The sequence below is a fragment of the Myxocyprinus asiaticus genome, chromosome 17 (genome assembly GCF_019703515.2).
Source record: "Myxocyprinus asiaticus isolate MX2 ecotype Aquarium Trade chromosome 17, UBuf_Myxa_2, whole genome shotgun sequence".
NCBI lineage: Eukaryota > Metazoa > Chordata > Actinopteri > Cypriniformes > Catostomidae > Myxocyprinus > Myxocyprinus asiaticus.
In genome coordinates this window covers 47,732,358-47,749,806 of record NC_059360.1, presented here as the reverse complement: position 1 = coordinate 47,749,806, position 17,449 = coordinate 47,732,358, and the positions used below count along the sequence as shown (strand labels likewise).

The window sequence follows — 17,449 nt, the reverse complement described above, 5'->3', positions numbered from 1 at the left end:
AAGTGAAAGTGAGGGGGTGAGATGTTAGTGAGAAACCAGTGAGCTTGATAACTGCAACATGATCAAACTGGACATTGTTGCTTCTGAATGTTCATGTACCCTGAAATCGACCCCATACTGTCGAATTACTGACAAGCACCATCCCATATCAGATATTTGCACATCAAATGAAATATGCTTATATTTTTCAGTGGCGCGACTGATTGCACGAGCAGCCTTAGAGACGTGGGTTCTGGTCCAAGGAAACCAGGGAGTTATGTTCACATAAACAATGATGAGCGCGATTCTGATGTTAAATTTTCGCTCTAAAATCTAATTTTTCTCCACCTAGGGTTAGGGTGTATGGTTAATAAAATATGCATTTCTGTTAACTCGCATTTGGCACCACCCTGAGGACGTTTCACCTGAAAACTGAATCTCAGACGTGCTTTATATTTAAAAACACTTCCAATTTCAGCCACTGGGGGCAGTAAATTTCAGTAAGCAAAGACTGATTTCAGCAGCAAAACTTTCAACCTACTGTTGTCGAATTAATAGTTCGCAAGAATCAATGCAAATTCGACCACTCCACATTATTTCTGTTACTTGCAATTTTGTTTAATTTATTAGGTAATCCAATTGGTTATCCACATGTTTGACAGCGGAAAAACAACGCTCGAAAAACTTTATACAGTCGAGCCGCTATTCTGTTCAGTTAGCAAGCAAATATTAATACATATACACAAAAATACCATACATTTACCCACATCTCCACATAGGGTTGCCAACTGTCCTGTATTAGCCAGGACATACTGTATTTTGGCCAAAATGACGTCGTCCTGTACGGAACGCCTATTGTCCTATATTTTTAGAGATAAGACGCCTATTGCGTTCACTATCAAAATCATTGTCTAACCTTTTGCGGTACTTAAAGTACTCAATAGCTGCTTTTCCACTATCGGGCCAGTGTGAGCCAGGACGAGCCAGGGATATCAACTGGCCAGCCAGGGCCAATAGCCTCGGACTTCAAGCCGCAAGACCAAAATCGATGTGCGTTACCACCACTGGGCCAATAGCCCTGCAGCGCTGCCCTAAAATCCGCCCTTAATACGCCATCCTGATGCCAACATCACACACCTCGCCCATTTCACAAGCAAAAGGGAAGCTCAAGCATGTAAACATTAGCTAGCTAGCACGATAAATTAGTGATAACAACTCACCGACTGTAACTGCCGTGGTGTCCCGAGTGGTCTCTCCACTGACACCGTCTATGAAAGTTCACCGAACCATGGAAAGTAATTTCTTTGGGCACCACTTTGTCCATTGGGCATTTTAACGGATTTGTACTGTGCCTGTGTTTTTTTCCCCCGAACCTGTACCATTGTGCACTGGATACATATCCTGACAAGTTCAGCGAGACTCCGCCTTTGACAGTGAACCCGCCTCAGTCCCCAGTTGGACTTGTTTGGCCCAAGGTTAATCGGCGGGCCAAAGACCATTGGTCCCAAGAAAGCCCCAAGGAGGCAAGATGAAGCCTCGGAAGTGACAGTGTGAACGCAACTGTCCCTGGCACACACTAGTACGCCCTCATTTGGCCCGATAGTGGAAACGTGGCTAATAATCACAGTTACCTAAAATAGTTACGATTAGATCAAATGGCCACAATGTAATAATCATGACAGGCCTGAGTATTGAATCCTTATTTGTTGTTTTAGTGTACATTTTAATGCAGATCAACTATTTTGACATTACCCAAGTTGCACTGTCTGAGGCAGAAAATGTTAATATGAAAACAATTAAGGTTCCATTAAACTCATATTAGACAAATCACTGGTTTCACCTCTTAAATGTATAGTATTTTTGTGTATATGTATTATTTTTTTTGTATGCTAAATGCATATTCAGTTATTATGCACTAAAATATTTACAGGTAATAGCATTTATACTGCCACTGACACAAATGACACAAGTAGAATATGATTATTAGAAACTACAAAACAACACAAAAAGCGACACAAATGGCATCATAATTTTTGAGAAAAGCGGCAGCAAATTCTGTCATTTTTGGCTGCAGTAATCAAGAAGAAGTCGCAAAATCCCAATGGGACTGGTAAACATGCACAATTGTTTTTTTTAGTGTCTCACGCATGCGAGGTGTGTTTTTAAGACGCCATGTCCAGTTAAAAACAGTTCAACATTTAAATACTCGTCTCAAAAGACCTGCGTTTTGTTTACACTCCGTTGCACATTGTATAGCTTTTTTAAACGCATTCTGTGTGAACGGCCCTTTAGGGGGAGGGACATTCTCATTCTAGAGAGCGTTTGATTGGACAACAATTAAAATACGCCATGAGTGCAAGATGAGTCAGCAATACTTTAGGTCCATTTTCCCAGAGGAGATACAGTTTATTTATCTGCTAAAATGTTATTTTGCCTATGCTAGAATATAAATGACCTCAAAGCTAACAGACGTGGACTTAACGCAACAAAAAATGAAGTCTGTTAATATTAAAAATGCTTCCTTGGCATGGTTGATAATACAGTGGAAGTCTGTATTTACCTGACTGATCAGGTCTCTGATGTTAGCGAGCGTAGCGGCCTGTCTCTTCTTCAAATTCTGTTCCTGAGGTGTACCGTCAGGGTTGTTGTAATCTGCAAGCTAAGAGAGCATGATATTACATTTGTTATCAACATATATACATACACACGTATTCAGATGCACATATCTACCTGTGAACGTCATGTACTGTACATGCTTACACACTTGAACACAAACACACCATTAGCCTTGACGTCACGTGTACATACATGCACTCAGGTGTATCAAATGTGCACTAATATACATACAACAGCCAGCTACAAACAATTTAAAGATGTGTGTAAATCCATTCCACTTCAGTTCAAGTGCATGAGTGTGTGTGTGTGCGTGTGTGTGTGAGCGTCAAATAGAGCATGCTTCCAATCCACATGCAGCTATTGTTTGCATATCACGTTGAGCAGATGGACTCAACACTCTGTACAGTCCCAAATATCTGAAGAGACTCAATCTTTCATTTCTGAATCTGTCATGTGTCACAAATAAACTCATTCACTCCAGTAGAAAATAAAACTTAACAACCTTTTGAAATGTTCCCCTCCATAACTCTCATTTCTCATTCGCGTTTGTGCACGTTCAAATATGGCACGTCGAGACATGTCATGCCAAGTTTGATCAGTTAAACCTAATGGCACCGGTTCTTGCATGTCTCGTAACGGATCACGATACGTATGAATGAGATTTGAGAGCTATGGCAGAAGGGTGAATTTTAAATGAATAATGACTTAATTTCCCCACACAAAGCTTGGCTCAGAAGACTTGGAATATAATGCACAAGTCATATGAACTACTTTTATGGTGCATTTTTTGGATCTGTGTGCCCATGTTCATGGTCTGTTTTCATTGTCACCAAACATTTTCATCAGTAATTTAGTTGACGAGATTACTACAAAGAGTTTTTTTATTTTGTCAATGATAACCAAGATGAGACAAAACAGACAAACCATGATGATAATTAAACTGTTTTAATTAAAACAATGTTGACGAAAATGAGAAAAAATTATATTATTTATATGTTATATATCTACAGTATATATATATATAAACTCAGCAAAAAAGAAACGTCCTCTCACTTTCAACTGCTTTTATTTTCAGCAAATTTAACATGTGTAAATATTTGTATGAACATAAAAAGATTCAATAACTAAGACATAAACTGAACAAGTTTCACAGGCATGTGACTAACAGAAATGGAATAATGTGTCCCTGAACAAAAGGGGGGGTCAAAATCAAAAGTAACAGTCAGTATCTGGTGTGGCCACCAGCTGCATTAAGTACTGCAGTGCATCTTCTCCTCATGGACTGCACCAGATTTGCCAGTTCTTGCTGTGAGATGTTACCCCACTCTTCCACCAAGGCACTTGCAAGTTCCCGGACATTTCTGAGGGGAATGGCCCAAGCCCTCACCCTCCGATCCAACAGGTCCCAGACATGCTCAATGGGATTGAGATCTGGGCTCTTCGCTGGCCATGGCAGAACACTGACATTCCTGTCTTGCAGGAAATCATGCACAGAACAAGCAGTATGGCTGGTGGCATTGTCATGCTGGAGGGTCATGTCAGGATGAGCCTGCAGGAAGGGTACCACATGAATTGAGGAGGATGTCTTTCCTGTAACGCACAGCGTTGAGATTGCCTGCAATGACAACAAGCTCAGTCCGATGATGCTGTGACACACCGCCCCAGACCATGACGGACCCTCCACCTCCAAATCGATCCCGCTCCAGAGTACAGGCCTCGGTGTAATGCTCATTCCTTCGACGATAAACTCGAGTCCGATCATCACCCCTGGTGAGACAAAACCGCGACTCATCAGTGAAGAGCACTTTGTGCCAGTCCTGTCTGGTCCAGCGAAGGTGGGTTTTTGCCCATAGGCGACATTGTTGCTGGTGATGTCTGGTAAGGACCTGCCTTACAACAGGCCTACAAGCCCTCAGTCCAGCCTCTCTCAGCCTATTGCGGACAGTCTGAGCACTGATGGAGGGATTGTGCATTCCTGGTGTAACTCGGGCAGTTGTTGTTGCCATCTGTCCCACAGGTGTGATATTCGGATGTACCAATCCTGTGCAGGTGTTGTTACATGTGGTCTGCCACTGCGAGGATGATCAGCTGTCCTTCCTGTCTCCTTGTAGCGCTGTTTTAGGCATCTCACAGTATGGACACTGCAGTTTATTGCCCTGGCCACATCTGCAGTCCTCATGCCTCCATGCAGCATGCCTAAGGCACGTTCACGCAGATGAGCAGGGACCCTGGGCATCTTTCTTTTGGTGTTTTTCAGAGTCAGTAGAAAGGTCTCTTTAGTGTCCTAAGTTTTTATAACTGTGACCTTAATCGCCTACCGTCTGTAAGCTGTTAGTGTCTTAACGACCGTTCCACAGGTGCATGTTCATTAATTGTTTATGGTTCATTGAACAAGCATGGAAAACATTGTTTAAACCCTTTATAATAAAGATCTGTAAAGTTATTTGGATTTTTACAAAAGTATCTTTAAAATACAATGTCCTGAAAAAGGGACGTTTCTTTTTTGCTGAGTTTTATATATATATATATTAGGGCTGTCGATTTAACATGTTAATTCAGTGCATTTATTTATATATAAAAAAAATACTCGTTAAAAAAATCATGACCCCGGACCGTAATAAGGAATATTCCTGAGCAATTCAAGCTTGAAGTACCACCTGTTTTCTCCAGGGGGCAGTAAGTGAAACTCCAGCAGTATAGGCAACGCACAGCTTATACAGAGAACAAACTAACCCTTCAGCAGACAGCACAACACAAGGACGCATTCTTGCGTTCAAAACACAGCTTGATGGAGCGCAAATCTGAATTTAGGGATCTCAAGACGTGTTTTTCTAAGTATTAAACTACATTTAACTTGACACAGTGATTCGCCAAGGCCCCTTTTTTCAAAACCTGCACTCCGACGATACCAAATTAGCTTTTTTGACACCGACAAGAGCAGAAACAGTTGTCAAACACAACTGCAGCAAAATAGCGCCCTCAATTGACAACTGTTATGAACAATGTGGCATACAAATGGCATTATGCCTCAATATTTTGCTGCAAATACAAAATTATGGGAACGTGCAAAACGATTGACAGGCAGAAAGCGTCACACATTTTTGCTTGCTGTTTACAGAGTCTAGAGCTGTCACAGAGACCGGTGAGATATCTCACGACACTTATTTCAATAATGTAATGCATTTTAATTATCTGAATATAATTTTTTAATAATAATAATAATAATAATAATAATAATAATAATAATAATATATATATTGTAATTATTTAAATATAACTATTTGTAATTATTTCATCATTATATATTGAATTATTGTTATTTGAGAGTCTTTTTCAGCAAATATTTAAATATGCGATTAATTGTGATTCATTCGATTAATCGGCACACCAAGTAATTAATTCAATTAAAAAAAAATATCGATTGACAGCCCTAATATATATATATGTATATACAGTATATAATATATACTGTATTATACATGTATAAATCTAGAAAGAATTGATTTAAATTTCTAAAACTTATAAAAAGCAACTAATACTTGAGTATAGTCATTATATGCCATTATTTTTGGAGATACGGTTTTCAGGACAGTTTTTTTTATGTTGTTTAACCTTACACCTTAAACATTCTATATTCGTTTTAAATACGTTTGATACATGTTTAAATAATTATAATAAGTATTTGATGCATTTTTCAAAATATTTGAATATTTAATTCAAGTTTTATCTGTTACAGTTTGATTTGTTTTTGTTATTTTGCACATTATCATCTACTTAAATACTTTTGTCGACTACAATGATATGCCATTTTAGTCAGATTCAGATCGACTTAAATTAATGAATATGACATGATGAAATACTAAATTTAAAAGGAAAAATTTTATGACTAAAAATATAAAACTGAAAATGAACACTTTCATTGTATAGAAGCAGCGAGAACGTACTTCAAAATATCAGCTTTTGTAAGAAAACAGATTTTTGGAACAACATGAGGATGGGTAAATTAATATATAATTGTTGTATTTGGGTGAACTAAACACATTTCCTTTGAATTTTATGTCTTAACCCTGAATGATATCGTGTTCTAGCAGTTGAGTTCTTGAATTAATGTACCCGTGAATGAAATAAACAGAAATGTGAATTAATTCTGATTAGTCATCACTCAACAAATGTGACTGAGTCAGAACGCACATGTTTCAATCTTTCACCTGTTGTAAACATTATAAATGAGAGAGAGCGCACATGTCAGTCAGGGTGCCCTGATCTTTGTGTGTACGTCTGTTGAAACCAAACCAAAATTACAGCTTTGTTTCCAACCATCGATATGGTTACAGGCTCTCGTCTCAATTGCACTCAAATCTCGTTGAGTTGCCATCCGTCTATTTTTCCTCATGTGCTCAGCATGTTCACTCACTGTGGTAAAGGAGGTATTGTGTTCGTTTGGTGTGTTTTACCTGAGCGTCATTGTCAAGCTGATCAGAACTTTTGCTCTTCTTCATTCTGAAAAACAGAAACATCAGCATTTGTTCTTCAAAATGATCATGCAAAAATAACAAATGCTTATTCAAACATCTAAAGTTGAATAAAACTGCAGACCATATTGATCAGGGTTTGAGATCTGTATTCAAAGAGATGCATGTGTTTGCATGTGTGTACATGTCTCACTTTTCTCTCTTCTTTTTCAATTCACTGAAAATAAAAAAAAGAGAAGAAACAGATTTAACAGATTGTCAAATTAACTCAAATCAACTTTTCATTAATAGGCAATATTCGCCCCCTGGAATTGATTTTCATGGTTATGTTTGACCTTTATCAGGGGCAATTTCTGATCCACTGAATTAAAAAATTAATTAAGCAAACCGTATAAATGCACACACACACACACACCTGCTGAGTGTCTTCAGTTCGCTGCTGTGTTTCTCTGTGGCCATCTCCAGGAGTTTGGTCAAGCGCTGTCGCACAGGAAATACAGAACAGGAAACAGGAAGTGTCACTTACACATATAAGAACAGAACACCAGCTGGTCTTTAAAGCCGGTCTGTGCTCTGCCGAGCTGCCGTACAAAACCAAATCAACACATGCACTTCCTGTCAGTTCCAAGAAGAAATAGCTAGCTGTGTTTTATGATTTTATGACATCTTTATGAAAAACAAATATCACAAATATTTTCCTTCTCTGTCCATTTCCTGTCAACATCTTTTTGATGTTTTGTACTTATTAAAATTTCAGAATGTCAGATGTCCTTGAGCTTTGGAAATGCACTGTATACAGTAAATTAAATGTATTATTGTGTTGGCTTCGTTAAGCTGTTAATACTGTTATTCTTCAAACTTGCTTTAGGGTTTTTTGAAAATCCCTAAACCGAGACCAACATTTCTAACACAACCTCCTCCAAGAGCTTTGAAGCTACATCCACCAAACTTGGCACAGACCTTCAGAATCTTCTGGAATAGTTTGATGTATCTTTCCTTATGGATCGGACATACGGTTTTCGTACAGCAGATGATCAAATATCTGAAAAATCTCATAGACTTACATTGACGGAATGTGCAAACGGGCCAACGGAATTCTCGTTTAATTTAAACTCTGACTGTCAAAAAGTAAAATGTAAACAAACCTACAGAAGGCCTTTGATCTGCTTTTCATACCTCTCAATCTGACAGTTTATCTGACTATCTAGCTAGTCAGCATGCGGTTTGTCTTACTAGCTGCATTTCCATCAATATGTTTCGCAATTTTAATGCACATTACTGAAAAGTCGACTAAAGAAAATGCGAAATATCAAAAATGTGCATTATCTTGACGGAGCCTGCCTTTTTCTCATGGAGCAGCTGAACGACCTCTTTGCTTCGGTGAGTGTTGTATTTGCTGTAATAAAGCAGTTGTACATTATGTTATTAAATGCTGCCAGGAGACGTCTCAGAATAAGTGCAATAGCTCACATAATGAGGGCTCAGATGGCTATTCCCAATCGCCGACAGTCTCCACATACCTGGGAGCGCCCGCGCTCAAAACAGTTCTGGTGGACTGTTAGGACCCACTTTAATGACGATCTGTGGGTGAAGCACTTTCGTCTACTCAGGGCTACGTTTGAAGAATTGTGTGCCATGTTCGGGCCTTTCGTTGAGCCATGTCAAGCTCTCGCACACCTATACCATCCAACGAGCGCATTGCCATCGCATTTTACAAATGGTCATGACATCATCGTTCATGTGAATAAGCCATTTCTATCACTTTAATGCGCATTTTAACTAATGCAAATCTCTAGAAAATCCACTTCTTCCTAGTGCATTAAATTGTATACTAATTTTGAGAGTTTGTTCACATAAAGCGCTTCTATTCAGGATTTCTTATGCGCATTTTGAAAATATAGTTGGATGGAAACGCAGCTACTGTAATGTCTGTATAACTATTAATCTTCAAACTTTTAAAACTAGTTTGGCGGCCTGGGTAGCTCAGCGAGTATTGACACTGACTACCACCGCTGGAGTCACGAGATCGAATCCAGGGCGTGCTGAGTGACTCCAGCCAGGTCTCCGAAGCAACCATATTGGCCCGGTTGCTAGGGAGGGTAGAGTCACATGGGGTAACCTCCTCTTGGTCGCTATAATGTGTAGTTCTCACTCTCGGCGGGGCGCGTGGTGAGTTGTGCTTGGATGCCGCGGAGAATAGCGTGAAGCCTCCACACGTGCTATGTCTCCATGGTAACGTGCTCAATAAGCCACGTGATAAGATGCACGGATTGACGGTCTCAGATGCGGAGGCAACTGAGATTCATCCTCCGCCACCCGGATTGGGCGAGTCACTACACCACCATGAGGACATTGGGAATTGGGCATTCCAAATTGGGGAGAAAAAGGGAGAAAAAAATCTATTTTAAACTTTCTTTCAAGGTCAAACATCCAACATCAAAGTTTGTTTTGACAAACTTTACCTACAGTATCTAGTTATTATTATCATTAATGTAATAAAATCTAATTATATTTGATTGGCTAATATAATAACTCTATAAAGGGTTGGCTAATATAGTTGAATTTATGTATAATGAACTATATCCTGCAATTTGCACATACCTTTTGACTTGTCGGTTCTGATGTATAATATCGTGATATTTTCAGAACAAAATAATTCTCGATTCTATTACATAACACAGAATAAACATTACATTTACATTTATGCATTTGGCAGATGCTTTTATCCAAAGCAACTTACAGTGACCTTATTACAGGGACAATCCCCCTGGAGCAACCTGGAGTTAAGTGCCTTGCTCAAGGACACAATGGTGATGGCTGTGGGGGTTGGACCAGCAACCTTCTGATTACCAGGTATGTGCTTTAGCCGACTACGCCACCACCACACCATGTTAAAATGTTGATTTCTGTTTTAGGCTGCGTAAAATTTACATTCTTCTAGGGCTGTCAAAATTACTCGATCTAATTCGATTGCTCGATAAAAAAAAATTCCTCGATTACAAAATTGCCGTATCGACAAATCGAAAATAAGGCAGAAGTGATGCAGTTCACGGATGAGGGTCCAAACACATAACGACAAGAGGCATCATCTGTGTGAGAGTGCTTCACTTTAGATTCGAAAAACAGTGCAGGACCTGAAAAACCATAACATCACTTCGGAAATGCAGACTTTCACAGACTAGACACATGCGATTTGCGGTGCTACCCATCCAGATGCGTGAGAAAAGGTGAACCATTTCCACGTGGGACATGCTGCACTCAGCAAAAAACACATTGGAATGAACTCTAAACCTTTTTATCTACTCAATCGTTTGCAATATAGGCTTTTATGATGCAACATAAAATAATGTAATGTAGGGGCGTGGATTCCAGGGGGATGGGGGGAGGTAAACCCCCCAATAATCAAAACAAGTACAACCCCCCCCCCCCAATATTTATACCATGATTAATGGAAACATGTAAATGCTTCACGCTGCAACCCCCCCAATGTTCAAGCCAAATCTGCGCCACTGGTGCTAATGACAAAATCGTCCGTCAGACTTGAATAAAGTTACACTCGCAGTGACGGATGCACAAACACTTTCTGCTCAGTAAATCTGACTGAATCCATTCGATCTAAGGTTATTTTCTGCAGGTTGTAATTTATGTTCCGCTCTGTGTAAATTAATTACCATTTAAATATAAATGTGATCTTCTTCCTTATGTACTGTAAATTAGATTTCATGATGATTAATTTTGTAGTAGTTCGCAATACCCCACTTCCAATTAACATTTTATAGTTTATGGCCATTATCAACGGTGAAACTCAGTGTGGGAACCCAGAGAACTTTATTTACTGAATAAAGTCGCAGCTCTTTATGCTGTCAGTCAAAACTCAACGTGAGTCGTTAAAGCCACACAGCTACAATATAAAACTTTGGCTTACCTGAAGGAGAAATGAGTGGAAACATGTATCTCTCAATGATGCGATTAGTGTTAATATTGCATTCCATGTTGCATGTAAGTGAAAGTAAAACAACAACAAACAATTTAAATGCCTTTTTATCTCCATAAAATAATCATTAATATAACTCATCCTCAGTATATACTACATCCTTTAGATATTGTTTGCACAATTGTTTTGTTGTTGTTATTCTATCATAATAATTTTTCAGATTATTTGATTAATCGTCAGAATAATCGTTAGATTATTCGATTACCAAAATAATCGGTAGTAACAGCCCTTCATGCTTCTGCTACGTACTTTGCTGGTGATGGGAAAACACAGTTTTGAGTATGTAGTACGATAGTATTGTACTACCACGTCTTAACATTAAAAAGCCCTTTGTCTCATACTGTTTGTGTTAGCATGTAATGTTAGCATTTAGTTAAATACATTTATTTAAAATGCATTATAATATAACTTAAACAGTCTATTGTTTTAGAACTAATGTGGTAGCTTTAGCCTTAATCAGCATTTTTCTACAACTGAGAAATTCATACTTCAAAAATCCATCAGAAAATGTATATTATGCAGGCATGTTTGGCATACTATTTTTAGCATACTACGATTTTGGATGCAAAAATTCTTATTTTGCCTACTATTTAATATGGATAGTATGCAAACTGGGATGCAGGATAAGTCAATGTAAATTAGATGTTAGAGCATAAACTTTATGTGAAGAGTGACATGCTAAAACAACATGATCACATAGGAAATCAGTATGTTGTTTCCGAAAGTTCATGTGCCCTGAAATCGACCCCACTCTGCTGAGTTACTCAGAAGCATCATCTCACATCAGACATTTTTGCATCAATTCAAATGCGTTTACCTTTTCCTGTGGCACGACTGATAGTGTGTTGCGCGAACAACCTCAGAGACACGGGTTTTACGCCACTGATGGTTAGGATTAGGGTTGGAGTTAGGGTTATAAAATATACATTCTTGTTGACAGTATTGTCTCTTTTTTTGGCGCCACCCTGTGGACATTTCAGCCAGTAACTGGAGTGCACATGTGCCCATTCGTTCAAAAACACATCCAGCATCGGCCACTGGGAGCAGTGATACAAATTTCGGTAAGCACAGACCGATTTCAGTGGAAGAACCTTCAACCTACTATCATCAAATTCACAGTGTGATCAATCTGGGTAAAATGTGTGCAAAGAGGTTTGCTTTAGTCTCTTTTGCTGCCCAAACAGTGATCGGTTTTGAAGTGACTGTGGAGTGTAAGAGAGTGTTGTGGGTCTGGTCAGGTTTACCCCCTTATTACAGGACTTGATTGACCTTTGATCCATGCAGAAATGTATTAGCATTGCATGCTAATATAACTTTATGAAAGTTTAGTGTTTGGTCATGCAGTTGAAGTGTGTTTATTAGCCTGAACACACTTAAATATGTGTTGAGCTTCTTCAGATCAGTGGTTTGTTTTCTGGGTCAGTACATAGATTATTTTCTTAAAAACTAGCGATTAAAAAGTTAAACATAAAAAGGTTTTCTTTTCTGTTCCAATTAGAAAATTTATTTTCAACAGTGTACAGTCTAAATTGAATAAAAGAGTTCGGGAATATATTTTGTTGATAAAGTCCTTGCAGCTATTCTAATGTACTGTTGGTCTTACCGATAAAGTGATTGTGGTGTTTTTACCTCAGTATTTAATTGCTCTTTTTTCTTCTTCAGTTGATCATACTGGTCAACCAGCAGAGCTCGGAGCTCAGACTTGAGCTTCTGTTTGATTTCAGTGATCTGTTCAGCTGGATCTGAACCATCTGTCCTATACAATCACACAACACAACATCATCACTTCCTCAAGATTAACTTAAAAACAAAAAAACTCTTAAGATGGCACAGAAGCTTGTTGGAAGTTCGTGTTAACCCAAGGGGGTGAGCAGAGAATAAAACATTAATCTATAACACAGAATATGTTCTAGTAAAGCTGTGTTAATGTTGTATTTACTTCTTGGCTGAATTCTTCTTCAAGGCTTTGAGCTGCTCGCTGTACTTCTGTGTCAGGTCTTCTCGTTTCTTCTGAAACTTCTTCTCCATGTCTTTGAGGTCTTTCTCTTGTTTCTTGCTGACCTTCAGGAAGTTCTTGTGCTGCTGCAGTTCTTCAGATGTCACAGTAGGTGGATCTGAAATTAGACATTACAGTGAGCACTTGTCAAAAACAAATGACAAACAAACAAACTAACTAACTAATTAGCTAACAAACAAATAAACAACACTATCTAACTAATAAGATAATTTTGTCCATCCTAACTAACTACTCGATCAAAGTAGCAAGACAACTTTATTCATTATAACTAACCTAACAACCTAACTGACTGATAAACAACCGTTTTATTAATCATAACTAACTAACTAACTAACTAACTAACTAACTAACTTAATCTAATAAAATCATTTTATTCAACATAAGTAACAGCTCAGTCTAACTAATAGGATAATTTGATTCACCATAACTAACTAACTAACTAACTAACTTAACCTAATAAAATAATTTTATTCACCATAACTAACAGCTCAGTCTAACTAATAGGATAATTTTATTCACCATAACTAACTAACTAACTTAATCTAATAAAATCATTTTATTCAACATAACTAACAGCTCAGTCTAACTAATAGGTTAATTTTATTCACCATAACTAACTAACTAACTTAATCTAATAAAATCATTTTATTCAACATAACTAACAGCTCAGTCTAACTAATAGGATCATTTTATTCACCATAACTAACTAACTAACTAACTTAATCTAATAAAATCATTTTATTCAACATAACTAACAGCTCAGTCTAACTAATAGGATCATTTTATTCACCATAACTAACTAACTAACTTAATCTAATAAAATCATTTTATTCACCATAACTAACAGCTCAGTCTAACTAATAGGATAATTTTATTCACCATAACTAACTAACTAACTAACTAACTAACTAACTAACCAACTTAATCTAATAAAATCATTTTATTCAACATAACTAACAGCTCAGTCTAACTAATAGGTTAATTTTATTCACCATAACTAACCAACTTAATCTAATAAAATCATTTTATTCAACATAACTAACAGCTCAGTCTAACTAATAGGATCATTTTATTCACCATAACTAACTAACTAACTAACTAACTAACTTAATCTAATAAAATAATTTTATTCACCATAACTAACAGCTCAGTCTAACTAATAGGATAATTTTATTCACCATAACTAACTAACTAACTAACTAACTAACTAACTAACCAACTTAATCTAATAAAATCATTTTATTCAACATAACTAACAGCTCAGTCTAACTAATAGGTTAATTTTATTCACCATAACTAACTAACTAACTTAATCTAATAAAATCTTTTTATTCAACATAACTAACAGCTCAGTCTAACTAATAGGATAATTTTATTCACCATAACTAACTAACTAACTAACTAACTTAATCTAATAAAATAATTTTATTCACCATAACTAACAGCTCAGTCTAACTAATAGGATAATTTTATTCACCATAACTAACTAACTAACTAACCAACTTAATCTAATAAAATCATTTTATTCAACATAACTAACAGCTCAGTCTAACTAATAGGTTAATTTTATTCACCATAACTAACTAACTAACTTAATCTAATAAAATCATTTTATTCAACATAACTAACAGCTCAGTCTAACTAATAGGATAATTTGATTCACCATAACTAACTAACTAACTAACTTAATCTAATAAAATCATTTTATTCAACATAACTAACAGCTCAGTCTAACTAATAGGATAATTTTATTCACCATAACTAACTAACTAACTAACTAACTAACTAACCAACTTAATCTAATAAAATCATTTTATTCAACATAACTAACAGCTCAGTCTAACTAATAGGTTAATTTTATTCACCATAACTAACTAACTAACTTAATCTAATAAAATCTTTTTATTCAACATAACTAACAGCTCAGTCTAACTAATAGGATCATTTTATTCACCATAACTAACTAACTAACTAACTTAATCTAATAAAATCATTTTATTCAACATAACTAACAGCTCAGTCTAACTAATAGGATCATTTTATTCACCATAACTAACTAACTAACTAACTAACTGACTTAATCTAATAAAATCATTTTATTCACCATAACTAACAGCTCAGTCTAACTAATAGGATAATTTGATTCACCATAACTAACTAACTAACTAACTAACTAACTAACTTAATCTAATAAAATCATTTTATTCACCATAACTAACAGCTCAGTCTAACTAATAGGATAATTTGATTCACCATAACTAACTAACTAACTAACTAACTAACTAACTCACTAACTAACTTAATCTAATAAAATCATTTTATTCAACATAACTAACAGCTCAGTCTAACTAATAGGATCATTTTATTCACCATAATTAACTAACTAACTAACTAACTTAATCTAATAAAATCATTTTATTCAACATAACTAACAGCTCAGTCTAACTAATAGGATCATTTTATTCACCATAACTAACTAACTAACTAACTAACTAACCAACTTAATCTAATAAAATCATTTTATTCAACATAACTAACAGCTCAGTCTAACTAATAGGATAATTTGATTCACCATAACTAACTAACTAACTAACTAACTTAATCTAATAAAATCATTTTATTCAACATAACTAACAGCTCAGTCTAACTAATAGGATCATTTTATTCACCATAACTAACTAACTAACTAACTAACTTAATCTAATAAAATCATTTTATTCACCATAACTAACAGCTCAGTCTAACTAATAGGATAATTTGATTCACCATAACTAACTAACTAACTAACTAACTCTAATCTAATAAAATCATTTTATTCACCATAACTAACAGCTCAGTCTAACTAATAGGATAATTTTATTCACCATAACTAACTTAACTCACTAACTAACTTAATCTAATAAAATCATTTTATTCAACATAACTAACAGCTCAGTCTAACTAATAGGATCATTTTATTCACCATAACTAACTAACTAACTAACTAACTTAATCTAATAAAATCATTTTATTCAACATAACTAACAGCTCAGTCTAACTAATAGGATCATTTTATTCACCATAACTAACTAACTAACTAACTAACTGACTTAATCTAATAAAATCATTTTATTCAACATAACTAACAGCTCAGTCTAACTAATAGGATAATTTGATTCACCATAACTAATTAACTAACTAACTAACTAACTTAATCTAATAAAATCATTTTATTCAACATAACTAACAGCTCAGTCTAACTAATAGGATAATTTGATTCACCATAACTAACTAACTAACTAACTAACTTAATCTAATAAAATCATTTTATTCACCATAACTTACAGCTCAGTCTAACTAATAGGCTAATTTTAGTCACCATAACTAACTAACTAACTAACCAAATGAACTAACTAACCAACTAACTACCACAAAAACAAACAAACAATCAACTTAATCTAATAAAATCATTTTATTCAACATAACTAACAGCTCAGTCAAACTAATAAGATCATTTTATTGACCATAACTAACTAACTAGCATCTCAATCTAATAAGATCAATTTGTTTAATTATAACAAAGCTCTAAGTAATACAATAATTGAATTCAATATGAAATAACTCAGTCTAACTAGTAAGATCATTTTATTCATAATTAACTAACTAACAAACTAACTGTACCTATTTGGTGGTATTTGGGTGTTATGTATCTCACTTCTATCTAAATAATTGAATGTACAGTACTACTGAAACCTCATTTAAAGTTTCATTTAGCATGACAATGTGAACAGGCCTCACCTGAAGGATCGGATGGGGTTTCCTCAATTGATTTGTCTCCAGGACTGGACTCTGTGGTCTTGACCTCTGTCACATTGTTATCTTCAGCAGGAGCAGGCTCTTCTGGTTTCTCTTCTGGTTGTGGTTCAGGTTGAGGTGGTTCTGCCACTGGTTCTGGTTGTGGTTCAGGTTGAGGTGGTTCTGCCACTGGTTCTGGTTGTGGTTCAGGTTGAGGTGGTTCTGCCGCTGGTTCTGGTTGTGGTTCAGGTTTAGGGGGTTCTGCCACTGGTTCTGGTTCAGGGGGTTCTGGAGCTGGTTCAGGTTTAGGGGGTTCTGGAGCTGGGGCAGGGGCTGGTTCTGGTTTTTCCTCTGGTGCAACATCGCCCTCTGCTGTACTCTCAGCCTTTGATTCTGAAAATACAAGAGTAAGAAAGACAATCATTATTAATATCACATAAATAATACATAATATTATACATACAGTAAAGATATGGTATCAGATATCATCTAACATCATATTTTGATATTTTGGCACCATATTCATATAGTATATCATGGTATCTGATACCACCAGGTATTGTAGTGTCCAAAAAAAACCATGGCCTGGCATTTTAA

The 17,449-nt window shown here is 36.1% G+C and overlaps 1 protein-coding gene across 1 annotated transcript in view; it reads right to left on the bottom strand.

Annotated features, from left to right (window-relative positions):
* The window catches only part of LOC127455163 (1-phosphatidylinositol 4,5-bisphosphate phosphodiesterase beta-2-like), a 55,161-nt gene that overhangs the window by 3,167 nt on the left and 34,545 nt on the right, over nt 1-17,449 (bottom strand). The window contains exons 25-31 of the mRNA XM_051722808.1: nt 16,856-17,245; nt 13,001-13,175; nt 12,691-12,817; nt 7,483-7,547; nt 7,261-7,284; nt 7,050-7,095; nt 2,540-2,638 (exon numbers count right to left, since the gene is read on the bottom strand). Of these exons, the coding sequence (XP_051578768.1) occupies nt 2,540-2,638; nt 7,050-7,095; nt 7,261-7,284; nt 7,483-7,547; nt 12,691-12,817; nt 13,001-13,175; nt 16,856-17,245 (926 nt within the window). The remainder of the gene's footprint in view (nt 1-2,539; nt 2,639-7,049; nt 7,096-7,260; nt 7,285-7,482; nt 7,548-12,690; nt 12,818-13,000; nt 13,176-16,855; nt 17,246-17,449) is intronic.